Source organism: Sylvia atricapilla, chromosome 25, assembly GCF_009819655.1.
Source record: "Sylvia atricapilla isolate bSylAtr1 chromosome 25, bSylAtr1.pri, whole genome shotgun sequence".
In the NCBI taxonomy this organism is placed as follows: domain Eukaryota; kingdom Metazoa; phylum Chordata; class Aves; order Passeriformes; family Sylviidae; genus Sylvia; species Sylvia atricapilla.
This window is the reverse complement of record NC_089164.1, coordinates 2,432,854-2,456,325: the sequence shown is the minus strand read 5'-3', so window position 1 is coordinate 2,456,325 and position 23,472 is coordinate 2,432,854. Positions and strand designations below refer to the sequence as shown.

Genomic DNA, 23,472 nt, shown 5'->3' with positions numbered 1-23,472 from the left:
AGACCCCTCACCGTATTCCTGTGGAGCCCTCGCTGTATTCCCACCGATCCCTCACTATTCCTGGGATCTCTCTCTGTATTCCTGGGGTCCCTCAACTCTATTCCCACAGATCCCCTGACTGTATTCCCAAGATCCCTGACTGTATTCCCACAGATCTGTTCCCGCCGTTCCCTCTCTCCAGGCTCCAGCCCCGCTCGGTGCCGGCGCTGCCCCGACACCCGGATTTTCACACTAATCTGGGCCCTATCGCTGCTAAAGCCGCAATTATCCCTGGATTAGCGCCGCTGCTTAGGGACCCACCTGGGGCAGCGCCAGAGCCCCCCCAGAGCCCCCTCAAAACCTCCCCAAAGCCCCCTCAAAACCCCCCAGAGCCTCCCCAGAACCTCCCCAAAGCCCCCTCAAAACCCCCAGAGCCTCCCCAGAACCTCCCCAAAGCCCCCTCAAACTTCCCCCAAAGCCTCCCCAAAGTCCTCCCCACCAAGCTCCCCCAAAGCCCCCTCAAAACCCCCCAGAGCCTCCCCCGAACCTCCCCAAAGCCCCCTCAAAACCCCCCAGAACCTCCCCAAAGCCCCTCCAAAGTCCCCTCAAACTCCCTGCAAAGCCTCCCCAAAGTCCTCCCCTCAAGCTCCCCCAAAGCCTCCTCAAAGCCCCCCAAAGCCCCCCCCGAACCTCCTCAAAGCCCCCCCCAAACCTCTTCAAAGCCCCCTCAAAGACCCCCCAAATACCCCCAAAGTCCTCCCCCCAAGCTCCCCTAAAGCCCCCCCAGAGCCCCCTCAAAGCCCCCCCCAAAACCTCTTCAAAGCCCCCCAAAATCCTCCCCAAAGCTCCAGCTCCGGCCAGGACAGAGTGGCTGGTGGCCACTGTCACCTCGGGTGACCCCAGGGCCACTTTGTCCCTCTCCTTTGGAGGCTGTGGGGTTTTGGGGTGGGGGGTGTGAGCTCTCCCCTCAGCGCCGTGCCCTTGTCCCCGTTGTGTCTGGAATGGGATTGGCTTTAAGGTCTCCTTCACCCCAAACCGTTCTGGGATTCTGGGATTCCATCCCAGAGTCATTGTAGGTGGGGTTTTTAGGGTTTTTTTTTTTGAGTCTTTCATCCTAAACCGTTCTGGGATTCTGGGATTCCATCCCTGTGTCGTTGTAGGTGTTTTTTGGGGTTTTTTTTGAGCTCATCCTAGGAAGGTCAGGTTGGACATGCTCCTACCCATGGAATGGGGTGTGGTCTCCTTCACCCCAAACCATTTTAGGATTTCATTTTTGGGATTTTCATTCATAGGTTGGGAGTTTTTTTCAGTCTTTCATCCCAAACCATTCCGAGATTCCATCCCGGCATCAGCGTAGGTGTTTTTTATTTGTCAGGGAGCTGGGATTTATGGCACATTTATGGCAAAACCTGGCTTTGGAGAGGCTGGAAGGCCCCAATCCTTTCCTTGCAGGGATGTGGGAAGGGAAATCCCAGTTTGCCGAGGTTACTGGTGCAGCTGGGAGGAGAGAACACGCATACACAGGATGACAGGTCAGGGTGGGGCTGGGAATGACAGCCCAGGGAATGACAGCCCAGGGAATGACAGCTTTGGGAATGACAGCCTTGGGAATGACACCCCAAAAGCCGCGGCTCCAGCTCGGTGTGACCGCGGTGGAGCAGCAGGAAAAAGCCCAATTTTAGGGAGCAAAGAGCCCGATCCCATTGGATGGGCAATGCCCGTGAGGATGATGATGATGATGATGGTGATGGTGCTTCTCCCCCAAACTCACCGACTCTTCCAAATAATCAGCGCTTAATTAAAGCACGCTAAGGGTTTTTAATTGCTCCGATCCCCCGGGATGTGATTCCTGCTCTGGATTACGGCGCTGGTGTGGGGAGCACAGCCCCAACAAAGCTCTGAACAGCAGATCCAGGCCTTTTCCCAAGGCTTTTTCCATCCCTGGAAGGGACAATTCCGCCCAAAACACCGGTGTGGGGTTCAGCTGGGCGGGGCAGGACCCCGTGGGTCACCCGGTGAGTGGGTGGGTGCCCACGGTGGTCCCTTTTCCCTCCCAACTCACCCAGGATCCCTCCAGGGCATTTCCCACCCCATCTCCAGCCCCTTCCCTCCTGCCTGAATTCGCTCCGGTATTTATTTTTCCGAGCTGATCGCTGCTGTTTATTCGGATCCTCGAATCCTCGTTTCTCCCACCGTTCCGGGGGGTTCCCGTGCCCCCATCCCGGCTCAGAGGAGTTTTCCTTCCCCCTTATCCCACCCCTCTCCCGGCCCATCTGGCTCTCCCTCCTATTTCTCCATATTTTCCATGCTCCGGTTTGCCTCTCCCGCCTGGATTTTTCTTTTTTTTTTTTTTTCCTTTCTTTTATTATTTTTTCGCCATCTCCACAACGCCACCACGGGACTTTTTCTTATTTTTTTTTTTTTTTCCCCTTTGCTAGGCGAGGAGAGTCTGGATTTTGGGGATTTTTTTTTTTAGGAGGGGGATTTTGGGGATGGGGCTTCTTTTCTGCGGGATAAATATCGCCTTTCCCTGCTCGCCTGGCTCCCTTTAATTAGACTTCTTACTGCATGGAACAGTTCGCAGTTATATATGGAAAACAGCCCACACTTTCCCAGGAGCGGGGCATGTTGGGAAGGGAAACGGGAGCAGCCGGCGCGCTCTTCCCTGGGAGCCGCGTGTGTTTTTCCTATCGCTTTTCCCGACTTTATTTTTTTTAACCCTTTGCGGCAGCGAAAATCCCTCGCAGCCTCCTTTTTAAAAATTTTTTTTAATTAATTTTTTTTTTTATAGCATTTCTTGCCAGGCTTGGAGAATCTCCTCTGCGCTCGGGTGTTAGTTGGGGGTTTTTTTGTGATTTCTTTGGGGGTTTTTTTTTGCCTTTTTTTTTTTTTTTTTTTTTTTTTTTTTTTTTTTTTTTAATTATCGTAGGGTTTTTTTGTGTATTTTGGTTTGAGGTTTCTGGGATTTTTTTTGTGGGGGTTTCTTTGTGGTTTTTTTTTTTTTTTTTTCTGTTGTTGTGGGGTTTTTTTTTGGGGTTTTTTTTGTTTTGTTTTGTTTTGTTTTCTGTTGTTGTTATTGTTGTTTTGGGTTTTTTGGTGTTTTTTGGATGGGGAAATATGGATTTAGGTCTGAAGGAGCGCGGGGAGAGTGCTCCGAGGTAGCCGGGATGGCAGGAGTTACGGCAGGGATGTGATTCCCAGCGAGAATTCTGCGAGGTGCCGGAGCAGGGACACCCATCCCGCCTCACGTGGTGGCGGTGGCAGGAGGGGCATCGCTGTCCCCGTGTCCCCAGGGCTGCTGCCACCCTCGGGATCCGAGCGTCCTTCCCTCTCTGGAATCTTTGGGCTTCCCCTAGAGCCCATCGCAGCTTTAGGGGATCCCCAAATTCCCCGGGGGTGTCCAACCAGCTCCGCCTCGCCTTGCCTCAGTTTCCCCTCGCCGGGCTCCGCTGGGAGATTTTTGGGAGGGATTCGCTGCCTCGGTTTGGGGTTTTCTCCCACGGGATTCTTCAGGGAAGAGGAAGAGACTGATGGCAGCGCTCCGGTGACAAGGTGAGCCACCAAGTGTCCCCCACTGTCCCAGGGTGTCCCCAACCCCACGGGCTGCCCCTCTCCTCCTCTCTTCCTGCTCTTCCCAGAGCAGCAGATGCTTGTCCCTGGAGGAAGTGACGGGCCCTATTTTCAGCCCCCAGGGATCTTCGGGGTAGGAATCCCCTGTCCCTGTGTAATCCTGCTAAAAATACCGCCGTGCCTGTGTCCTGCTGTCCTGCCCGGTGCCTCTCCCGTCCCCCGAGTGGTGTTTTGTCCCTCCGGCTGCCCCGTGCTCTGGGTCAGGCTTTGTCTGCTGGGTTTGACTTGATTTATGCCGAGTTTAAAATCCCTGCGCTTTCCGAGTGGGATGTGGGATGGTGGGAGTCGGGATTTGGGGGATTTCTGCTGTTTGGGTGCTCAGGTGTGTGGGGGGATGAGCTGGACACCGACAGCTCCTGGGCTGCCCCATGCCACCCTGGGAGAGCTGGAGCATCCCTAGGCTGGGATATACCAGGCTCTGCCTCAAATCCCGCTGTCCTGGGATCCAAAAATCTGAACTCCTGGCTGTGGTTGTGCCAGGGGAACAGGTCCAGGGCTCTGGAGCAGAGAGCTCTGGGTTCCTGCCCTTTGGATCCGGGCCCTGTGGCCTCTCCTGCAGCCTGGACACTGCCCCCAGCCCTGCTCTGGGCTCTCCTGCTCCTCAGGAACCTCCCCGGAGAGCATCCGAATGCTGGGGGCTCCCTGGGAACGGCCCCACATCCTGCCAGGATTCCCGGTGTCACCTCCCTGCTGGCCAGGTGTGCCGGGAGTCGGGAGGGTCCAGGTGGCTGTGGCAGGGCTAGGGATGTGGCCACTGCTCCGTGGTGTGTCCGTGCCACAGCAGCCCCAGCGCCTGGTTTTGGTGCCTCGATGTTCCCGTCCAGTCCTGCTGCACAATTCCGAGCTGCCCAAATCCCAAAGCTCGGCTTTGGGCTCGCTCCGGGCTGTAAATCAGCGCTAAGCCAAGCCCAGGAGGGGGCTGGAGGAGGGATAAAAGGTGGTGGACACCTCCCTGCACCGGATTGACCCCGAGGGAAGGCGAGAGAGGAGCAAAGGGCACCCACTGTGTGCCAGCTGCTGCCGAATCACCCCGGGGCAGTGTGCCGGGAAGAACCGATGTCCTGATGCCACGAAAGAGTGGCTAAAACCTCGTGCTGGCATTCAGGACAATCCCCCCAACCTGGCAGCACCGCTGTCACCTCACCTGGGTGACACAGGGGACAGCCCGGGGATGTCACCTCACCTGGGTGACACAGGGGACAGCCCGGGGACGCTGTGGCCGTGCAGAGGTGAGGCCTGCAGGTGTCTGCAGCTGCAGGAGGAGGTTGGGTTCGCTCCCCATCCTCCTGCATTCCTGCCCCGGCCCTGCTACCTTGTAAAGCACGAGGGAATAATGAGAGGAGCGGCGCTGATTTAGTGCAGGCGCCCGCCGGAGAGAAATACCAAGGCCTTAGATGGAAACATTCCCCCCTGACAGCTCGCCTGGAGGCTCCCTGCTTTTTTCCTTTTGCTTCCACCCGCCCCTGGAATTCCTGGGCTGCTGCAGCACCCTGAGGAGCAGGGAAGCCCCGGCCGGGGGGAGAGGGCAGATTCCCGAGCCCTGGCACCGCTCCGGCAGCTGCGGCGGTGGCTTTGGCACGTGGATGTGACACTTTTGGGGAGGCCTGGACGGCAGGAGATGGGGCTGGCACAGCCCCTGGTGGCAGCAGGCTCGGAGCTCGGGGGTTCGGGGCTCAGGGTTGGGGATTTTTGGGGGTTTGGATGGCCAAGGCTGTGCCCGGTGTTAATTGCTGCTTTGGGCACGCCAAAGAGCAGCAGATTTCCAACCTCCATTAGCAGGAGGCAAAACAGGAGCGAGATGGGAGCCAGGGCAGCTGCAGTGAGCGGGGTGGTGGCAGCGTGGCACCTGCGGAGCGGGGACATTGGTTTTTGGGGGGATGTCACCTCCTCCTCCTCCTCCTCCTGCCTTCTCCTTGTGCCTTCCCGGTGACCTTGGCCCTGCTGCCATCCCTGCTCGGCCTGGCAGGAGGAAGGAGAGGAGGAGGATGGTGTGACACGGCCAAGGGTGGGACAATGCTCTGGTGGCCTGCCCACCCGTGCTGTCACCTGCGTGGGGACGAGGGGGTGACAGCCGATTTGGGGACAGGCCTCCAGCCTTGTGCCCTGCTCGTGGCAGCCCCGTGGCTGTGCCTCTGGCACCGGGAATTGTGCCTGGCACAGCCCTGTGGGAGGAAATACTACGGGGCTGTACCGCCCGTGGGTGACAGTGACACCGCCCGTGGGTGACAGTGACACCGCCCGTGGGTGACAGTGACACCGCCGGGACAGCGGCTCCCTGCCGGCGGCGTGTGGCACCCTGAGCCTGCGGGATCCGCTGGCTTGTGGCGTTGTCCCCTCGCCCTTGTCGCCAGCCCGATGTCGCGGACGTGGAGGGGCGTGGGAGACGGGAATTGTCACTCGTGGGAGACGGGAATTGTCACTCGTGGGAGACGGGAATTGTCACTCGCGGGGATGCAGGACGAGGGGACACTGCACTGCCCGCGGGGGCTGGATCCCAGCAGCGAATTCCCGCTGGAATTCCCGGGCAGCAGCACCAGCCCTGCGCCCTGCCACTGCTCCGTGCCTGCTTTGTCACCGCTTTGTCACTGGGCCGGTGACTCGGTTGGTGACTCGGTCGGTGACTCGGTTTCCCTGGCACAGCGCTTCCTGGGCGTTTTCCTGCTCCTTGTCCCAGACTTTTATTCCCCACTTTTATTCCCCGCAGTTTCTTTCCCGCAGGATGGAGCCTGCGAGCTCCTTCCCCCCCGTGTCCCTCGAGGGAATCTCACTGGGGTCACCCGCAGTGCCAGGTGTGTCCCCAGGGTGTGCCGGGGCTGTCGCTGTCGCCTTTAGGGCGCGGGGGGGGTCAGCCCCGTCCGGGCAGGGCGATGTCGCTGTCCCCACCCCTGGCGCGCGCTCCGGCGGAGGAAGCGGATGCTGCGGTGGGAGGAGGGGACATCCCGCGGGTGCCACAGGTGGCTGTCCCCGGGAGCCCCGGGAGTGCCACCGCTTCTGCTTTCGGCACCTGCAGCAGCCCCGGGGCGAGGGGACACCGGAGTGACCGGGGGAAGGGGACAGACCCTCCCGGGCTGTGCGGGGACGGATCCTCCCGAGCCGCACGGGTGCTGGCACATGTTCCCTCAGTGCCACCAAGGCTTGTCGCAGCCTGCCCTTGTCCCCTTCTCCTCCGCCGTGTCACCAGCATGAAGGTTCCGCCACCGTGACCTTCTGCCATCCCGCCCCTCCCTCCTTCCCCTGGAAGCTCTTCACCGTCCCCGAGGGTGACAATCCTCGGCGGGATGTCCCCCGTCCCTCGGAGGCAGCTCTGAGCATGAGGTTTGTCGCTGTGAAGCCACCCGGCGGGGTGGGGGAGAGGCGACAGGGGGGCGGTGTCCCCTGCGGGTGTCCCTGCTGGTGTCCCTGCGGGTGTCCCCTGCGGGTGTCCCTGCGGGTGTCCCTGCGGGTGTCCCTGCGGGTGTCCCGGCGGCGCAGGGGTTAAGGAGGGCCGCGTTCCCTTTTCCAGGGGTGGCGCTGGGGACAGGCAGGAGCCGCTGCCATCTGCACATTGCGATTTGGTGAGTGTGCAGGGGAAGGGCTCCCAGGGGTGCCGGGACCCCCCCGCTGCCCGCCGAGCCTCCGGGGAGGGGGGAAATGGGCACCCCAAAAAGACCCCTCCTGTCCCCTAAGAGCCGCTGTCACCGCGGGGTGTCACCTCGGGATGGTCACCGCGGGGTGTCACCTCGGGATGGTCACCTCGGCGTGGTCACCTCGGCGTGGTCACCGCGGGGTGGTCACCGCGGGGTGGTCACCGCGGGGTGGTCACCTCGGGATGGTCACCTCGGGGTGAGACCTCGGGGTGGTCACCGCGGGGTGTCACCTCAGGGTGGTCACCTCGGGGTGTCACCTCAGGGTGGTCACCGCGGGGTGTCACCGTGGGATGGTCACCTCGGCGTGGTCACCTCGGAGTGGTCACCGTGGGGTGTGACCTCGGGATGGTCACCTCGGGCTGGTCACCTCGGGGTGGTCACCGCGGGGTGGTCACCGCGGGGTGGTCACCGCGGGCTGCACGTGGCACGGTGGCCTTGTCCAGGGTGGGCTTGTGTCCCTCTTGTGTCCCCCCAAGGTTGTCACAACCCCCTGGGGCCGTTGTGTCGCCGTCCCAGTGCAGACCCCCCGGTCTCACATTCCCACTGGGAAAGGTGTTCCCGGCTCCGGGGGGCTGCACGGGGGGTCTCGTCCCCTCCCCAGCCCCTCTGTCCCCCTCTGTCACCCCCTGATGGTGCTGCCATCCCCCTGGTGGCAGCGCCCCCGGGTCTCTCCCGGTGATTTCCTCGCTGGGTTCCGGCACTCCAGAGGCAGGAGTGGGGTCGGGGTGGTGGCAGGCACAGCTCCAGGGACAATTCCCGGCCGGCAGGGCAGGAAAGGTGCTCCAAGGGTATTTTTTTTCCCGCTTTCATTGCCGACTTGGGCTCTTGGAGTCCGTTTGTCCATCTGGAGAACGGCTCCGTGCCTCATCCCGCTGCAGACACAGCTTTGGATCCACAACGAGGGAAAAAAAATCTCAAACCCCAGCGAAGGAAGGGGAATTTTGAGGGAGTTGATTTTTTTTTTTAATTAATTTTTTTTTTTTTTAATTTCCCTTCCTCCCCACTTGGCAACATAAACAGCATCTCTGACAGCTTTACATTGAGTTTGCCATGGCAACCCCCGGCAGCCAAGTGTTCCCAACACCCCGTTCCCAAAGTGGGAGAGGAGATGGACCCTGGAGGGTGCTGCCGAGGGGGGCAGAGGGTGGGGCTGGGAGCCAGGTGCTGGGGAAGGTGATTCCACCTTGATCCACCTTGATCCAGCTTGATCCAGCTTGATCCACCGTGGGATTTGTGGCTCTGGGAGATGTCCCAGCTGGGGGAGCTGAACTGGAGCGTGGATTTCATCCTCCTTCGTGGGTAAAAACACCTCAGAATGGGGTAAAACCAGCCCAAAACAGGGTAAAACCAGCCCAAACCAGGGTGAATCAATGGAAAAACCTCCTGAGGTTGGGATTGCCGATCATCCATGGGAGGACTGAGCAGTGCTCCCGTCTATCCATTGGGGTCTGATCCGATGTCCTGGGGCAGGAGGATCCCTGTCCTTGCCCAGGGACACAGCCACGGCTGCTGCTGGCACGTGCCAGGCTCCTGGTGCCATCAGCAGTGCCACCAGTGTGGCAGCAGGGCCACCCACGGCGTGCCTGGAGGTGTCACTTGTGGTGTCTGCGGCTGATTAATTTTTCCCCGTCGCTTTTCGAGCACTTTCCTGTCTCTGAGGTTAAATCCAGCAGGTGCTGGGGCTGGGCTGGGGACAGGGGACACTGAGGTGGTGGCCCTGGTGGGATGGAGGTGACTGTGGCGGGCACAGGGGACACTGTGGTGGTGGCCCTGGCCGTGGGCACTGTCCCTGGCAGGACAGGGGACACTGTGGCAGGCACAGGGGACACTGTGGTGGGCACAGGGGACACTGAGGTGGTGGCCCTGGTGGGATGGAGGTGATTGGGGTGGGCACAGGGGACACTGTGGCGGTGGCCCTGGCCGTGGGCACTGTCCCTGGCAGGACAGGGGACACTGTGGCAGGCACAGGGGACACTGTGGCAGGCACAGGGGACACTGTGGCGGTGGCCCTGGCCGTGGGCACTGTCCCTGGCAGGCACAGGGGACACTGTGGCAGGCACAGGGGACACTGTGGCGGTGGCCCTGGCCGTGGGCACTGTCCCTGGCAGGCACTGGGGACACTGTGGCAGGCACAGGGGACACTGTGGCAGGCACAGGGGACACTGTGGCGGTGGCCCTGGCCGTGGGCACTGTCCCTGGCAGGACAGAGGTGCCGTGCTGCCGTTTATTATTCCGGGCAGGTTCGGCTGCAGCACCGCGGCGGCTCCTCGGCGGCTCCTGCCTGGAGCCTGCACGTTCCTTCTCCCCTCACACCCCGGGAGGCTCCAGGGCCGTGTCCCCAAGGCCCTGTGCAGCTCAGGGAGGTGACACAGGTGCTGTCAGCACAGGGAGCTCGGGTCCCCACTGCTGCCCTGTTTTCTTGCCTTAGGGACAACTCGGCCTGGGGGCTCGGGGAGGGAATTCCCAGGGTGAAGGGCAGAAGCTGCTGGAGGCACCGTGAGCTCCTCAGAGGGATGGCTCTGGGCTGGCTGCATCCTGCCCAGCCTGGCAGGGAGCCTGTGCTGGTGGCACGGGGCAGGGATGGGACATGGGGCTGTGATCCCAAAAGGGCTGCGGGAGGACGCTCGGAGCGGACAGGAGCCATCCCACACCTCGGTTCCAGGCTGGAATCTCTCAGTGGGACACGGGGATGGTGCTGGGTCCCTCCTTTCCCCAAGGATGGAGGAATTTCCAGGTTGGAATCTCTCAGTGGGACACGGGGATGGTGCTGGGTCCCTCCTTTCCCCAAGGATGGAGGAATTTCCATGCTGGAATCTCTCAGTGGGACACAGGGATGGTGCTGAGTCCCTTTTCCCAGCAAAGACAGCAATTTCCAGGCTGGAATCTCTCAGTGGGAGACGGGGATGGTGCTGATCGCTGCCCTCTCAGCTGTGTCAGGGGTAATTAAGGGCTAGGCCGTTCCAGTGTTAATTAACTGTCTCCCTCTTAACCTCTGAGCTCTCCTCAGACAGCGCCGGTTGCTATGAAAGAGAAGGAAATGAGCGTGGTGGGGTGGGGGAATTATCGTTTTTTCTCTTAATCAGCAGGAGCCTGCTTAATTGGGCCTGCCACCTCCTGCTTCCCGCAGCCGGGAGCTGCTGCCGTGCAGGGATGGATGAGCTCAGCTCCACCAGGAGCCGCGGGATAACGGGGCTGGGAATGGGCGGGGATGCGGGAGCCGGTGATCCCTGCTGGATCCCGGGGCGGCAGCAGCGCTCTGGCCCGGGGGTGGGAGCTGCAGTGTCCCCATCCTTGTGTCCTATCCCTGTGTCCAAATCCCTGTGTTCTATCCCTGTGTCCCCATCCCTGTGTCCCCATCCCTGTGTCCTATCCCTGTGTCCCTGTCCCTGTGTCCAAATCCCTGTGTCCCATCCCTGTGTCCCCATCCCTGTGTCCCATCACTGTGTCCCCATCCCTGTGTCCCCCATCCCAGTGTCCCATCCACATTCTCCCCATTCCCATTGTCCTAATCCCAGTGTCCCAATCCCAGTGTCCCCATCCCCATTCTCCCCATCCCAGTGTCCCCCATTCCATTGTCCCATCCACATTCTCCCCATCCCAGTGTCCCCATCCCAGTGTCCCCATTCTCCCCATCTTAGTGTCCCCATCCCGGTGTCCCCATCCCAGTGTCCTCATCTCAGTGTCCCTATCCCCAATATCCCCATCCCAGCATCCCCATCCCCATTCTTATCCCAGTGTCCCCATCCCAGTGTCCCCATCCCATTGTCCCCCATCCTAGTGTCCCCATCCCAGTGTCCCCATCCTCCCCATCCCGGCAGCAGGGGCAGGGCAGGTCCCTCCCGAGGTGGGGACACTGAGGTGTCACTGCTGTCCCCGAGGTTCTGTTGGTGCCTGTGGTGTCCTGATAGTGCCGGGAGCTGCCCTGGGGCGGGATAAGGAGCTGGGAGGGGTGTGCTTCTGTGGGGTCCTGCTGCCCCAGGGGTGGGAAACGCCCCGTGCTTGGGGCTGGAATCGGGGCGGTTTGGGCTCTGGGGCTGGAATTGGGGAAATTTGGGATAGCCCTGGGGCTGGACTTGGGGCGGTTTGGAGTCTGGAACTGGAATTGTGGCAGTTTGGGATAGTTTTGGGGCTGAAATTTGGGTAATTTGGACTCTGGAACTGGAATCATGGCAGCTTGGGACAGTTTTGGGGCTGGAATTGGGGTGGTTTGGTCTCCCTGCTGTCCATGGATGCTCCAACAGTTAGGGCTCTGGAACTGGAATCAGGACAGTTTGGGACAGTTTTGGGGCTGGAGTGGGGGCGGTTTGGGACAGTTTTGGGGCCAGAATTGGAGTGGTTTGGGACAGCTCTGTCCTGGAATTAGGGCAGTTTGGGACAGCCCTGGGGCTGGAATTGGGGTGGTTTAGGACAACTCTGGCACTGGAATGGGGCAGTTTGGGACAGTTTTGGGGCTGGAATGGGGCAGTTTGGGACAGTTTTGGGGCTGGAATGGGGGCAGTTTGGGACAGCCCTGGGGCTGGTTTGGGACAGTTTTAGGGCTGGGTTTGGGGCAGTTTGGGACAGCTCTGGGGCTGGAATTAGGACAATTTTGGACAGCCCTGTGCTGATTTGGTGCCTTCCTGTGGGGTTTATGAGGGCTGGCGCATCCCTGTGTCCCTGGCATCAGCAGGGGACATTCTCCCTCCTCCCTGCTGTCCTTCCCTGTCCCTCCCCAGCTGCTGTGCCACCCCTGGGCCCCGTTTTGGGCGGACACTGCCAGAGTGACCCTTCCCCTGTTGTTCTCTATTTATTTTGCCCTCGGAAAGATTGTGTTTTCTCTCCACCAGAGCCTCCCCTCGCAGCCTTTTTGCCTCTGGAGTTTCCCCGGAGCTTGGGAACGCAGCTAACCCTGGCTGACAAAAAGCCCTTTTTCCCCTCTGGCCTGTGCTGTTCCCTCCATGTCCCTGTTTGTCCCTTACAACTCTGAAATGCCAGCGGGGAATCCCAGCCCCCAAATCCCTGAGGAAGCTGTGGGATGCTCGTGGTCCCTGCCTGGCTTGGCTGAGAGCATTTTTGGGGTTCCCGTGTCCTTGCTGGGGGGTTGTCACCTGGGTGGCAGCACTTGGGGACACCGGGAGCCACTCGCTGCCCTCAGGGAGCCACCTGGGGACAGGTCATTTGTGGGAAAAAAACGGAGTTTCTGGGAAAATCCCAGGTTTTGGTGGCTTCTCTGCCACTTTTGGCTTCTCTTTTGGGGTTCCTGTGGCACCTCCCAGCGGATGTGGAGCCCGTGGGGGGCTGCAGCCCCTTTCCCATGGATATTGGGATTTTGGGATATTAGGAATTTAGGATATTGGGAATTTGGGATATTGGGAATTTGGGATATTGAGGTATTTGGGATATTGATATTTTGGGGGTTTGGTATATTGAAATATTGGGATATAAAGATTTTGGGATATCAGGATTTGGGGAATTTGGGATATTGGGATACTGGGATTTTGGGATATTGAGATATCAGGATTTGGGGAATTTGAGATATTGGAATATTGATATTTTGAGAAATTGAGATATTGAGACTTTGAGAATTTGGGATATCGGGATACTGAGTTTTTGGGAATTTGAGATATTTGGAATTAGGGATTTTGGGGCATCAGGATCATTCCCTACCTGCCGGCAGGGTGATGCTCCAGCAGCCTGGCATCCTGCCCAGGGGAGGAAGCAGCTGTTTCCCACTGCCCAGGGGTATTTTTAACCCCAAATCCACGGGAGGGTTTGTCTGGGCTGAAAGTGAAGAACCACCTGGGCTCCTTTTCCTGCCCGGCCCCTCAGCTGCCGCTTTTCCCCGGCTCAACTTCTCACCCAGGAATTTTTCACCCAAACCACGCTGACACCAAATTCTCCCTAAAAACCAAAAAAAAAACCCCTCTCTGCCTCGGGGTATCACCGCTCCCTTCTCCCTCCCCACTGGAGGGTTCCCAAACCCTCCTAACGCCGATATATTTTTTTTTTTTTTCTGTTTCCCACGGTTGTTTTCGCAGCTCCAGTTGCTGTGGTATCCAGGGAGCCCCCTTCCTCCTCCTCCTCCTCCTCCTCCTCCTCCCGCTGCAGGAGCTGCACGCCGGGCGTTGCTAAGGTCGCCTCCGCGGTAACATGCACATCCTGTTTACACCTTCATCCCGACAACTTGGGCTCGGATAGAGCCGCCCGTTCTCCTCCTCCCGGCCCCGGGAAGCCTCTCCAAGGGAAGGGGCCGCACGGAGCATCCCCTCCCCTGTGCCGGAGCCGCCCCCAGGAGCCGCGCCAGGAGTGGCACGGTGTCACCGCGACAAGATGACGAACAACGTGGCCGATCACCACCCCGGGAACTCGGTGGCCGAGGGCAACCATGAGGGGGACTTTGGGTGCTCCATGGTGGAGCTCAGGAACCTCATGGAGCTGAGGAGCGCCGAGGCCGTGGCCCGGCTCAACGACTCCTACGGCGGCGTCCAGAACGTCTGCAAGAGGTTGAAGACGTCGCCCGTGGAAGGTGAGTGGCGCTGCTGTGGGCTGGGGTTGTCACCTCTGGGGTTGTCACCTCTGGGGTTGGCACCTCTGGGGTGGAGCCATGTGAAGGTGACACCTGACAGTGATGGCTCCTGTGGTCTGGGGTTGTCACCTCTGGGGTTGTCACCTCTAGGGTGGAGCCATGTGAAGGTGATGCCCACAGGTGGTGGCTCCCAAGGTCTGGGGTTGTCACCTCTAGGGTGGAGCCATGTGACGGTGACACCCGACAGTGGTGGCTCCTGTGGTCTGGGGTTGTCACCTCTGGGGTTGTCACCTCCAGGATGGAGCCATGTGAAGGTGACACCTGAGGGTGGTGGCTCCTGTGGTTGTCACCTTTGGGGTTGTCACCTCTGGGGTGGAGCCATGTGATGGTGTCACCCAACAGTGGTGGCTCCCGTGGTCTGGGGTTGTCACCTCTGGCGTTGTCACCTCTGGGATGGAGCCATGTGAAAGTGGCACTTGAAGATGTGGCTCCAGTGGCTGTCCCATGGTCTGAGGTTGTCATCTTTGGGGTTGTCACCTCTGGGATGGAGCCATGTGAAGATGACACCTGACAGTGGTGGCTCCCGTGGTCTGGGGTTGTCACCTCTGGGATGGAGCCACGTGAAGGTGACGCTGGAGGATGGTGGCTCCAGTGGCCATCCCGTGGTCTGGGGTTGTCACCAGTGGGATGGAGCCAGGTGAAGGTGACACCCGATGGTGGTGACACCCTGGTGTCCCCAGCAGCCGAGCTCAGCTGGTCCCATCACCCACTGTGTCCATCCTGTGGCATGGGGACAGTCCTGGGGCTGTGGGATGGGGACAGTCCTGGGGCTGTGGGATGGGGACAGTCCTGAGCTATGGGATGGGGACAATCCTGGAGCTGTGGCATGGGGACAGTCCTGGAGCTGTGGGATGGGGACAGCCCTGGAGCTCTGGGTTGGGGACAGCCCTGAGCTCTGGGTTGGGGACAGTCCTGGGGCTGTGGAGACCTGGCTGTGGCCCGGCCGGGACAATCTGTGGGATATTTTTAGTGCTCCAAGGAGGGGATTTGCAGCTTTCCAGCTGTGAGCGGGACCGGGAAGGAGAGACAATATCGGGATGTCGTTAGAGAAGGGGGGGAAATCCCGGTGGAAATACAAAGCCCAGGTCACAGAACAATGTGCTGGGCCCTGCCAAAGGGGGGTCACGCTGCTTTGGGCTGGGAGGAGAGGCAGGATGAGAACCCCAAAGGCTCTTTTAGGGGAGGTGAAGGGTTCAGCCCCACCCCAATCCTGCATGTGGTGCCCTCAGCACATCGCTGCTGTGGGGCTGAGCTGTCCCAAATCCCAAATCCCAAATCCCAGCCCACCGAGCCCAGAGAGCACAGAAAGGTTCTCTTCTCCAAGCTGGGATTTTCGGGAAGAGCAAAATCCCGAGGCACCCTCTGTCAGATCCCACTGAGCGGGGCTGCACATCCCGCCTTCAGACATTCCAGATGTTTGTCCCCGTTCTCGTTGTCCCTCTGCTGGGTGGCACCTGGCCTGGTGTCACCTGCTGGCACAGGTGTGTCCTGCCAGCACCTCTGTCCCCCTGCAGGATCCTGGAGTTTGATCCCACCTGGATCTTGTGGCTGCTGACCCTCGGTGCCGCTCTGTGCTGCCGGGCTGGCTGTCCCCTCTCAGCCTGGCACTGTCCCCCAGAGCCTGCCTGGGGTGGCCCTTGGGGTCCCCACCCCTGTGAGGGGTCCCCAGTGTCACCAGGGGTCCGCTGGTGCTGCAGCTCTGTCCCAGGAGGTGCCAGCGGACCCTGGTGGCTTTGGGGCTGCTCCCCGGGTGGCTTTGGGGTGCCCCACATGCTGGGGACACCTCCCTGGGCCACTGGTGTCCCCTGCCACCCTGACTCACCCACGGCTGCCACCCCTGTCCCAATCCTGGCTCAGGATCCTGCAGGGGGGCTCCTTGTGCCACCCCACGGCCGCTGTCCCCTCCCCAGGGACTGGTGACAGCTCCCTGCCGTCACATGTGGCCTCCACCCAAAAATTCTACCCCATTCCCCGTTCTGATCCTGACCCCAGAGCCTGCGCTGGGGTTTGCCCCGTGGGTGCCACCTGCCCAGGGCTTTGTCACCTTCTAATCGGCCCCCCAGACCCTGCAGTGACGTTTGGGTGGCACGGGCTCTTTGTCACCCTCCCCGTGCCACCACAGAGCCATTGAACCCGTCCCCAGTTCCCCGGGGAGGGTCGGGGACAGCCCCGGGATCATTCCCGTGAGCGGGGTGTGCTTTGGGATCCGTGGCTGCCCTGTCCTGTGTCCCCGTGGGTGCCCACGTGTGTCCCCGAGTGTCCCCACGTGTGTCCCCACGTGTGTCCCCGCGTCTCCGTGGCCATGAGCCGCATTTTCCATGGGCTGGGCGGGAACGGAGGCCGGGACATCCCCGGATCCTGCTCAGGGCTGGGTGGGGACACGGCCGGCTGCCAGTGTCCCCTCCCTGCAGCTGGCCTGGAGTCACAGCGGGAGCAGGGAATGGCCCTGCTGCTTCTGCAGGAGCTTGGGGTGACACGGGGTGGTGACAGAGGGTGTCCCCACAGTGTGACACAGGGTGGGCACAGAGGTGTCCCCCAGGGTGACACGGGGCTGGCAAGGGAGATGTCCCACAGAGTGACATGGGACTGGCAGGGGGTGTCCCCAAAATGACATGGGGTAGGCAGGGGGTTGTCCCCACAATGTGACACAGGGCTGGCAGGGGCTGTCCCCAGAGTGACACGGGGCTGGGCAAGGGAGGTGTCCCCAGGGTGACATGGGGCTGGCAGAGGGTTGTCCCCACAATGTGACACAGGGTGGGCACAGAGGTGTCCCCACAATGTGACACAGGGTGGGCACAGAGGTGTCCCCAGAGTGACACAGGGCTGGCAGGGGCTGTCCCCACAGTGACACAGGATGGACAGGGGCTGTCCCCACAGTGACAGGGGTTGGCTGAGGGTGTCCCCCAGAGTGACACGGGGCTGGCAGGGAGGTGTCCCCCCAGTGTGACACCGGGGCTGTCGGGAAGGGCATCCCCTGGAATGACACACTGCTGGCAGGGGATGTCCCCAGAGTGGACAGGGGGTGTCCCAGGGTGACACAGGGCTGGCAGGAAGGTGTCGCCTGCAGTGACACAGAGCTGTCCCCTGTCACTGCCAGGCTGCTCCAGGCACCACCGGGGTGTGTCCGGGGCCATTCCCGGAGCATCCCGGGACCTGGCAGCGGCCCCGGGGACATCTTAAGGTGGAAAAGGACCGGGGGTGTCCCTTAAGGTGGCTCTGGGCAGGGGGGGCTGCTCCCTCTGGGAACACCGCCGTGTCACATTGTCACTGTCACCATGGCCTCATGGCCCCCACCAGCATGTGTGGCTTTATGGCAGTGTCACACTGCCACTGTCACCCACTGCTCCCTCCTGGGACCCCACCAGCATTTATGGCTTTGTTAGGGGTGGCCGTGTCACATTGCCACTGTCACCTGCTGCTGGCTCATGGGACCCTCTTCAGCTTTAAGGCATTATGGGGAGGTGTCTGTGTCACCTTGCCATTGTCACCCACTGCTCCCTCCTGGGACCCCACCAGCATTTATGGCTTTGTTAGGGGTGGCTGTGTCACACTGCCACTGTCACTGTCACTGCCTTGGGTCCTCAGCACTTGTGGCTTTGTGGGGGTGGCCGTGTCACACTGCCACTGTCACCTGCTGCTCCTTCCTGGGACCCCCTCAACATTTATGGCTTTGCTAGGGGTGGCTGTGTCACACTGCCACTGTCACTGTCACTGCCTTGTGTCCCCAGCACTTGTGGCTTTGTGGGGGTGGCCGTGTCACACTGCCACTGTCACCCACTGCTCCCTTCTGGGACCCCCCTCAACTTTATGGCTTTGTTAGGGGTGGCTGTGTCACATTGCCACTGTCATTGTCACTGCCTTGTGTCCCCAGCACTTGTGGCTTTGAGGGGGTGGCCGTGTCACACTGCCACTGTCACCCACTGCTCCCTCCTGGGACCCCCTCAACGTTTATGTCTTTATAGTGGCACTTTGCTGCTGTCACCCATCTCCATCCTGACCCCCTGTCAGTGTTTATGGCTTTATTGGGGGTGGCCGTGTCACACTGCCACTGTCACCCATCTCTCCATCCTGACCCCCCTGTCAGTGTTTATGGCTTTATTGGGGGTGGCCATGTGACACTGCCACTGTCACCCATCTCTCCTGGGATGGGCGGGCTCTGGAGGGGCTCAGGCTCCCTTTTATTCCCCATTTTTCCCCATTTCCCCCCATCCTGTCTCTGGGCTCACTCCCAGCTCCGTGTCCTGCTCCCTCCCTGTCTCCCACACTTCTCCAGCAGCACCAGCCCAAATCCTGCTCCATCTCCAGGAGGGATCCAGCCTGGATCCGGTGTCCCCGAGGCTCAGAGACACTCCAGGGCTGGCAGGGGACAGGGCTCAGGTGGCCACGGGCACTGCCAGTGCCACATTTGCCCAGACTGGCCCAGATTTGCCTGGATTTACGGCTCCTTTGGTGTAAACAGGGCCACCAGTGCCAGCTGGCACTTGTCCTGCTGCAGCCTGGTGTCCCCTGCCTGGGGGGGACAGTGGCACTTGTCCTGCTGTCTCTAGAGCCACAGGGGGATGTTGGAGGGTTTAGGAGTTAGTTATTTTACTCTGGGATGTGCCGTAGGGATTCTTTCATTCCGTCACACCCGGTTCTTTCGTGGGGTTTTTCCTGTATTATTTATCCATTAACCAAAAACCCTGGAGAAATTTTTTTCTTAGTTTTAAATATATTCTATTTATTCTATTTAATTTCTTTATTATCATTTAATAATTAATCTATTTATTTATAGATTTTTATGTTTTATTTTAATTGTAGTTTATTTATTTTAATTTATTTATTTATTTCTATTTTATTTTATTTTATTTATTCCTATTTTAATTGTTTGTACCTTTTCTCCCTGCTGCCAGCGCCTGATGTTCTCTGGGGGTGGGCAGGGAGCTGCTCCTGGCCGAATCCCATAGGGACAACAGTGGGATTTCCCCTCATCCCTGTTTTCCCCACCCCTCAGGCCTGTCTGGGAACCCCACAGACCTGGAGAAGAGGCGCCAGGTCTTCGGCCAGAACTTCATCCCCCCAAAAAAGGCCAAGACGTTCCTGCAGCTGGTGTGGGAGGCGCTGCAGGACGTCACCCTGATCATCCTGGAAATCGCAGCCATCATCTCCCTGGGGCTCTCCTTCTACCACCCCCCGGGAGGGGACAACGAGCGTGAGTGTCCCCACGGGGCCAGGGGGCTCTGGGGCCTGCCCCATTCCCTGTGGGATCAGGGGTTTGGGATGGGGGCTCTGGGGCCTGCCCCATTCCTTATGGGATGAGGGGTTTGGGATGGGGGCTCTGGGGCCTGCCCCATTCCCTGTGGGATCAGGGGCTTGGGATGGGGGCTCTGGGGCCTGCCCCATTCCCTGTGGGAGGAGTCTGGGGTCTGCCCCATTCCCTGTGGGATCAGGGGTTTGGGATGGGGGCTCTGGGGTCTGCCCCGTTCCCTGTGGGAGGAGTCTGGGGTCTGCCCCATTCCCTGTGGGATCAGGGGTTTGGGATGGGGGCTCTGGGATCTGCCCCGTTCCCTATGGAAGCAGAGTTATCCAATCAGGGAATTCTCTCTGGGCAGTGTATGAGGTTAACCCAATTGGGAATGCCCTGCTCCAGGCAGTGTATGGGGTTATCCCATCAGGGTTATCCCGTGAGGTTATCCCATGGGGTTATCCCATCATTCTCTCTCTCCCCGGGCAGTGTGCGGGGTTATCCCATGGGGGGTTATCCCATGGGGGTTATCCCATGGGGTTATCCCATCAGGGTTATCCCATAGAGGTTATCCCATGGGGGTTACCCCATCAGGAATTCTCTCCCCAGGCAGTGTGTGGGGTTATCCCATCAGGGTTATCCCATCAGGGTTATCCCATGGGGTTATCCCATCAGGGATCCCCAGGCAGTGTGTGGGGTTATCCCATGGGATTATCCCATCATTCTCTCTCTCCGCAGGCAGTGTGCAGGGTTATCCCATGGAGGTTACCCCATCGTGGTTATCCCATGGGGTTATCCCATGGGGGTGATCCCATGGGGTTATCCCATGGGGTTATCCCATGGGGGTTATCCCATCATTCTCTCCCCGGGCAGTGTGTGGGGTTATCCCATGGGGGTTATCCCATCAGGGTTATCCCATGGGAGTTATCCCATTAGGAATTCTCTCCCCAGGCAGTGTGCGGGGTTATCCCATGGGGGTTATCCCCATCAGGGTTATCCCATGGGGTTATCCCATGGGGCTTATCCCATCAGGAATTCTCTCCGCAGGCAGTGTGCGGGGTTATCCCATGGGGTTATCCCATCAGGGTTATCCCATCAGAGTTATCCCATGGGGTTACCCCATCATTCCCTCCCCGGGCAGTGTGCGGGGTTATCCCATGGGGGTATCCCATGGGGTTATCCCATCAGGATTATCCCATCATTTCCTCCCTGGGCAGTGTGCGGGGTTATCCCATGGGGGGTTATCCCATGGGGTTATCCCATGGGGTATCCCATCAGGATTATCCCATCCTTCCCTCCCCGGGCAGTGTGCGGGCAGTCCACGGGCGGCGTGGAGGACGAGGGCGAGTCGCAGGCGGGCTGGATCGAGGGCGCTGCCATCCTCTTCTCCGTCATCATCGTGGTGCTGGTGACGGCCTTCAACGACTGGAGCAAGGAGAAGCAGTTCCGGGGCCTCCAGAGCCGCATCGAGCAGGAGCAGAAGTTCACGGTGATCCGCAAGGGCCAGGTGATCCAGATCCCCGTGGCCGAGATCGTGGTGGGGGACATCGCCCAGATCAAGTACGGTGAGTCGGGATGTGTCCTGGGTTAGGGTGGGTTTGGGAGAAAAAACCCTGAAATGAGGTTTCTCTGGAGGGCAAAGCTAAATGGTCCCTCCCTGCAGCCACTGCCTCGGAGAAAAGCGGAAAAAAACTATTTATTTAACAAACAAAGTGCCCATGAGCACAAAGAATAAATAGTATGAAACAATAAAACCTTTCACTGTTCTGAAGTGAGGTGGCAAATTGGGAAAGTCCTTGCTGTGGGTGTAGCTTGGCTCTTATCAGTCCCTTATCAGTCTCTTATCAGTCCCTCCAGGAGGTCCAGGCACCGGTGGGCCACAGGTGTGAGCTCCTGGCCCTCCTCTGGGTTTTTCAATCCAGAGCAGGTTTAAACAGTCCCAACAAAAAGGGAAAAAAACCCAATCTAGGAAGCTTCTCTGCCTCACCTAGCTAAAACTAACTAAAAGCAAAAAAAGATTTCTGTCCCACTGCTGTTTGTGCCTCAGCCAGAGCAGGAATGCAGAGGAGTGAAAACTGTTTTTCAGAACAAACTCCCCACTTCTTTCCCTGCTTTTCTCTCAAAACCAACCTCAAAGGCACAGAACCTACAGCACACACAGAACAGAAAGCTGGGGACACAACTTCATAAAGTCACCCCAGGACAGGCTCTAGCTGTGCTTCCCCTTGGGATCCTCCTCCCTATTTTTTTCCAGCCCTTTTTCCTCGAGGAGGAGCACCAGCTCCTCTGGTTTCTCCTGTGGAGGTGATGGAGCTCCACTCACCTTCTCTCCTTGCCCTGGAGCTGAGCTGGCAGCTTCAAGGAGCTGCTGGACCAGAATGAGTTTATTTTCCCAATCTTACCTCTGTTGAGGATGTTTTCTTATCCAGGAGATGTTGAGGAATATTTCCTCATCCAGGAGATCTTGGGTAATAGTTCCTTATCCAGGAGATGCTAGGGAATATTTCCTCATCCAGGAGATGTTGCTGGATATTTCCTTATTCCAGGAGGTGTTGGTGAATATTTCCTCATCCATGAGATGTTGGGTAATATTTCCTTATCCAGGAGATGTTGAGGAATATTTCCATGGCCAGGAGATGTTGGGAAGTGTTTCCTTTATCCAGGAGATGCTGGGGAATATTTCCTTGCCCTGGAGGTATTGGTGGATGTTTCCTTATCCAGCAGCCGCAGCCCTTGGGATAAATCAGGCCCCGCTCCTCGTTTCCCAGGGGGAATATTCCTCCCATTCAGGAAGGAGATTGATCCAGCACCGTGTTTGTTCTCCCAAGGGCCCAATTCCACGCTTGGCAGGTGGATGCGGTGGGTTTTGGATGCATCAGGAGCTCTGGGAAGGATTCATTAAAAGCAGATGGGGAAAATCCTCCCCAGGACTCTCCACGCACCAGCGAGGGTTTGGGAGCTCTTGGATTTCATTTTACTGCGCCTTACAAACCCCTCCTGCTGCTTCTCCTCCCTCTGGAGCTGGTCTGGGCCTGAGATTTGGATCCTTTGGGAGCATTCCTGTGCGATGGGCTGGGCTGATCCCTGTTTTTGCTCCTCTCCCAGGGGATCTGCTGCCAGCGGACGGGATCCTGATCCAGGGCAATGACCTGAAAATCGACGAGAGCTCTCTGACCGGGGAGTCAGACCAGGTGAAGAAATCCATGGATAAAGACCCCATGCTGCTGTCAGGTGAGGGTTCTGGGGTGGGTTTGCACTGGGATGGGGGTGGCTGGTGGGTCCTGGTCTCAGGGAGGTGCCCAAGGCCAGGCTGGACAGGGCTTGGAGCAAACTGGGATGGGGGAAGTTGTCCTGCCCATGGCAGGGGGTGGAATGGGATGGGGCTGAAGGTCCCTTCTAAGCCAAAAACCAGCCTGGGATTCTGTGGGGTGGGGGTTTGGGCTCTCACTGTGTCCCCATGGCATCCCTGCCGTGCCATTCCAAGCCAAAATCCAATCTGGAATTCTGTGGGGTGGGGGTTTGGGCTCTCACTGTGTCCCCATGGCATCCCTGCCGTGCCATTCCAAGCCAAAATCCAATCTGGAATTCTGTGGGGTGGGGGTTTGGGCTCTCACTGTGTCCCCATGGCATCCCTGCCGTGCACTTCCAGGCCAAAATCCAGTCTGGAATTCTGTGGGGTGGGGATTGGGGCTCTCACTGTGTCCCCATGGAATCCCTGCCGTGCACTTCCAGGCCAAAAACCAGTCTGGGATTCTGTGGGGTGGGGATTGGGGCTCTCACTGTGTCCCCATGGCATCCCTGCTGTGCCATTCCAAGCCAAAAACCAGTCTGGGATTCTGTGGGGTGGGGGTTTGGGCTCTCACTGTGTCCCCATGGCATCCCTGCCGTGCCATTCCAAGCCAAAATCCAGTCTGGAATTCTGTGGGGTGGGGGTTTGGGCTCTCAATGTGTCCCCATGGAATCCCTGCCGTCCCAGGTACCCACGTGATGGAGGGCTCGGGCAGGATGGTGGTGACTGCCGTGGGCATCAACTCCCAGACAGGGATCATCTTCACCCTCTTGGGAGCAGGAGAAGGCGACGAGGAGAAGAAAGTGAAGAAAGGTAAGGAACTGCCCTGAACTTGCCTTTTCCTTCCTTTCTGCCTTTCCTGGGAAGCATCCACAGGCTCCCCCCACATCGGGGTCAGCTCCCCTGGCCCAGGCAGGAGCAGGGAGAGGTTGGGGGTCCCTCCAGCTGGTCCCCCCGTGCTCCCAGACCTCTTTGGGACCCTTCTCCAGCTCCCTGCTCTCCGCCCTGGAGCTGTGGGCTGGGGGATTGAGGATCCCACGGGAAGAGGGGCCGGTGGTGACTCCCCCAGGGTGCTCATCGCCCACCCCATGGTGGTGGGAAGGCGAGTCCTGGGTGCCCACGGGGTGTTTTTATCCCTTCCAAAGCCCGGAGGACTTGG

At 59.2% G+C, this 23,472-nt stretch overlaps 1 protein-coding gene across 1 annotated transcript in view; it reads left to right on the top strand.

Annotated features, from left to right (window-relative positions):
- LOC136371621 (plasma membrane calcium-transporting ATPase 4-like) overlaps nucleotides 1–23,472 on the top strand; it is a 47,055-nt gene that overhangs the window by 11,694 nt on the left and 11,889 nt on the right. The window contains 5 exon segments of the mRNA XM_066335820.1: nucleotides 13,253–13,740; nucleotides 18,794–18,991; nucleotides 20,332–20,589; nucleotides 22,130–22,255; nucleotides 23,001–23,126. Of these exon segments, the coding sequence (XP_066191917.1) occupies nucleotides 13,545–13,740; nucleotides 18,794–18,991; nucleotides 20,332–20,589; nucleotides 22,130–22,255; nucleotides 23,001–23,126 (904 nt within the window). The 5' untranslated portion in view covers nucleotides 13,253–13,544.